This window comes from Lithobates pipiens, unplaced genomic scaffold, assembly GCF_037356315.1.
Source record: "Lithobates pipiens isolate NorthernLeopardFrog02 unplaced genomic scaffold, aLitPip1_a1.2 Scaffold_23, whole genome shotgun sequence".
Lineage (NCBI taxonomy): Eukaryota > Metazoa > Chordata > Amphibia > Anura > Ranidae > Lithobates > Lithobates pipiens.
Window position 1 is genome coordinate 39,347,591 of NW_027507785.1, and position 4,537 is coordinate 39,352,127.

The following is a 4,537-nucleotide window of genomic DNA, read 5'->3' on the forward strand; positions in this document are numbered from 1 at the left end:
TCCTGATTATCACCAGAACAGGTGTCCGTATTGGAAGATTTATCCTCTTTTGTTCCGGGTGACAACTGTAAATTTTTAAATTTTCCATCACTATCTCTGTGACATGTCCTCAGCACAAATACAGAGGGTGACTCTACTCAGCAGGGACCCGAAAACCAACAAAACCCCAATTTTTTTCCTAATCCTTAATATCGCCAACGATAGTCAATGAGCAGGGCCCTCTGATCCCTCCTGCATTGGATTTGTATTGTAAGCGTACTGTCTGCTCTCATGTTGTAAAGCGCTGCGCAAACTGTTGGCGCTATATAAATCCTGTATAATAATAATAAAATAATTTGTTTCCTAATCCTTCCCTACTTCATCCAAAACTTCCCAAAAAAAAAAAAAAAAGGTTTTGTCTTTTCACTTTAGTAATGTGGACATGGTCAGCCATGTGATTGATTACATACGGACTGCTGACCAGACAAAGTTGATTACTACCGCTATACATTTTCTTCCCAAAATGTTGATTGGATGTAAAAGCATGATCTGAGCCCATATTTATTCCTTGGGGGTGGTCCTCTGAGAATTGCATCCTTTATGATATGGAGGATAGAAGGGGGCCAGAGGAAGTAGACACCTCACAGAGCTAGATTAAGTTAAGGGGGGCCAACAGCTATTGCCTAAGTTTTTCCACTTAGCTCAACTGATCTTTCTTTCCAAGGAGAAGTTTGTCTCCTGGTTTTACAGACGAGACCTTACGCCAACAGCCAACTTGAAATGGGGATGAGTTACCACAATAAGTATTGTTAATAATAATTGTAAAAACAATAAGTTTTGCTCACAGTAACTAAAGCAGGTTTTGGTCATTTTAATCAAGAGAACAAAAAATTGAAACAACTGAACCATTGAATAGTAACTGGAATAATAATAAAACATGTTTTGTCTTTGCTCCAGGAGTCATTCATCCACCCCATCGCTTATTCACGAATATGAACTAGCTGTGAGATTCAACAAAGTTAGGGCTATCTGGCGTCAGTGGAAAGGAGAAGATTTCTATACATCTTTCATGTACAAAATGCACCTTTCAGCTGTTGGTATTTGTCAAATGTCTTTCTCGTAAAATGTAAAACAACCAGTAAAATGTGGTCTGGCTACCTAGCTTGCACCCTGGTCAACCTGTTTGCATTATCAGAAAAAGCAGGGTAAAGAATAACCAAGCTGCTTGGCCTACTTCAGTCCTGCACAGATCCAGTCTGTGAGGTTAATTCTCATCAATGATATCTGAGGTTGAAGTTATGGTGAGCTCTCCGCTGACCTTGGAACCGCTTTCTCCAAAATTGCTACCTGATGTAAGTGCAAAAATGACAGCTGGAAAGTGAAGTGAATCGGTTTTGTTTTATACAGGTAAATGACAATAACTCCAGGTTGTATAATGACCATTAAAGTGAACCAATGCATCCATGGTCCTGGTATGAGGAGTAGTGTAGCAGGTGAAATTGGAATTACAGCACCCTGTAATTAGAGCAGGTGTGAGGAATAATTTTATAGTTATCCTGTATTCACATAAAAACATTATAATCTGTCACCATACTTGTACAGTAGATACCTGGTGGTGATGCATGGATAGTCACATACCTTAAAGCATACAAGAAGTTCAAAACATGGTTATTGTCACCCAAATTTCAACAGGCCTGTGTGACCATGGCATTGATGTACTAAAGGCAAATAGGCCATTTACTTTGCAAGGTGAATGAAGCGAAGCTCTACTGACATTCTTGATCATGTGCAAGCAAAATCAGTTTTGTTTTACTTTCCTTGCACAGAATTGGGTATACCTTGCAAAAGTGCATTTTCACCATATTCACTGAGCTAAGAGAAAATTCCCTTGCAAAGTGAACAGGCTAAATTTCCTTTGGTAAATCAGCCTCCTTCGTTCATCCAATCATGTGGGAGCAAAAATAGTTTTCTTCTATTTTTCTTGCACATGATTGGGTGGGTATACCTTGCAAAGTGAATTTTGACCATATTCACTGAGCAAATGGAAAATTGCCTTGCATAGCGAACAGGCTATTGTACGGAAAGACCTACCATCGTACTTATGTAGTAGTGAGGTGTAGGTGATCCCTTGACCACTGGGGCAAGTTTAAACTAACTGGGAGCACCCTGGCTTTTGTCAATCTAAAAAAGGAGATTTAAGTTGTAGGTCAGGGAAAAATAAAAAATAAAAAATTCAGTGCATCTGTGATATGTGCACACACATTTCCTCTGTGTTTTGTATTAAATATGCTACAATTTCAAGGAAATATCCATTGATCCTGCCAGAAATCCAGTGTGCTCCCAAATTCCTGTAAGGGCTGACAACACAGTGCTTATTTCGTTCTGACAGCCTAAGCAGAGCTGTCGGGCCTTCCTGCTGGAAAACAGAGCTCTGCCTATCCCCAACTTCTCTCTGTTCCACTCTACATGCAGAGATGTATTTCTTTCCTAGAAAAACAATGCTGCTCCTTTAGTACTCAAGAGCCTGCCTGCACATTGTGTATAGAAAGTGTTCGTGGGAAATGTAGGTTTCCGGGGGCATTACTCTGTCAACAGCAACTGAGCTCCCAGAAATTAGTGGTCAATTTTATAAGCTCGGTGACATCATAGGACGTAAAAAATAAATCTGTTTCTTGCTGCAACAACAAAGTAAAATAATAATGCTAAACATGATCTAGAAGGAAAGGAAGTGGTTGGGGGGGGGGGGGGGGTACATTTGGGTAATGTCTTGATAAATCCTTTTATGTAGATATGTGAAATTCCATGCAAGCCCCTGCTGCACATGTATTGAAAGGGGTAAGAATGTTTAGACTGAACTCAGGTTCACATGATGCTATTTAAAAAAAAAAAAAAAAAAAATTATACAGATTGCAACAAATATGAAGAAATGAAACTGGAACAATGAAACCTAAACAGATTAACTGAAGAACTTCCTTATGAGCAGAAGTTGTTTGCGGTCTTCGATATAATTGATATGATGTGCAAAATATCAACCTTCTGTTGGTAAAATGAGCCAAAGTCGGGTTTGCTATTTGTCAGAACTTTTTCTCGGTCTACGGAAGCTAGACATGCTTTCGTTCAGTGCGTAAATTCTACGGGAGAACTCTTCAAACTCCCCCAACACTTGCTCATCGCACTCTACAGCCACAGCGTGGTCTACTGGAATGCTATCAAATTCCTCCAGTTGATCTGCCGAGGTGAAATCTGCGGCTTCAGTACCAAGAATCTCCTCAGCCTGTTCCACTGCACAGTGGAAGTCGGCACTCTGTGATGGATGGATGTTACAGGGGAGGCCTTCACTCACAAACTCCATACTTTCATTCTGTAACAAAGTCCCATTGATGGCGCAAGAAGAGTCAGAGAACTGCTCATCATGACTGCGATCGTGGCTCTCAGTTGTTGCTCTACTGTCTCCGTTGAGGCTTTCACAGAAATCTTGGCGACTGCTTCCTTTTGACAGATCAATGCTCGCATCAAGGGAGGAGGAGGCGAAATGTCCTTTCTCTGCCGGAACCAAAATCGCGATGGGCTCAGCCACCGCCGCCTTGTAACTTGGAGGAGGGGTTCGGTACTGAGTTTTTTCATTCTCAGAGCTTGCTCGTTTGCGCGGTCCTTTTTCTGGTGTCGGGGTTCGGCTTGAAAAGTCAAAGGTGGAGCTAGCCTGCCTCTTTGGTACGGGAATTGCAGTTGAAATATGATGACGATCACTGAAAGACAAGAAAGGACAAATAAAAAAAAGGGTTCCGATACAACACACGCTTGAATATATATTAACCACTTTCAGACCGGACCATTTTGCTGGTAAATGACCAGAGGTCTTTTTACAATTTGGCACTGCGCTGCTTTAACTGGTAATTGCGCGGTCATGCAATGTTGTACCCAAACGAAATTTGTGTCCTTTTCTTCCCACAAATAGAGCTTTCTTTTGATGGTATTTGATTGCCTCTGCGATTTTTATTTTTTGCGATATAAATGGAAAAAGACCGCAAATTTTGAAAAAAAAATGATATTTTCTACTTTTTGTTATTAGAAAAATCCAATAAACTCAATTTTAGTCATACATTTAGGTCAAAATGTATTCAGCCACATGTCTTTGGTAAAAAAAAAAGTCAATAACTGTATATTTATTGGTTTGCGCAAAAGTTGTCACATCTACAAACTAAGGTACGTTTTCTGGAATTTACGCAGCTTTTAGTAGTTATGACTGCCTATCTCATTTCTTGAGGTGCTAAAATGGCAGGGCAGTACAAAACCCCCCCAAATGACCCCATTTTGGAAAGTAGACCCCCTAAGGAAATTGATAAGTGGCATGTTGAGCCCATTGAATATTTTATTTTTTTGCCTCAAGCGATTGAATAATGACAAAAAAAAAATTTTTTTTTTTTTTTACACAAAGTTGTCACTAAATGATATATTGCTCACACATGCTATGGGAATATGTGAAATGACACCCCAAAATAAATTCTGCTGCTTCTCCTGAGTACGGGGATACCACACGTGTGGGATTTTTTGGGAGCCT

At 40.1% G+C, this 4,537-nt stretch overlaps 1 protein-coding gene across 1 annotated transcript in view; it reads right to left on the minus strand.

The window, feature by feature from the left end:
- Window positions 1–830: 830 nt before the first annotated feature.
- UVRAG (UV radiation resistance associated) overlaps window positions 831–4,537 on the minus strand; it is a 161,415-nt gene continuing 157,708 nt past the window's right edge. Inside the window, exon 15 of the mRNA XM_077451436.1 lies at window positions 831–3,725. Within this exon, the coding sequence (XP_077307562.1) occupies window positions 3,047–3,725 (679 nt within the window). The 3' untranslated portion in view covers window positions 831–3,046. The remainder of the gene's footprint in view (window positions 3,726–4,537) is intronic.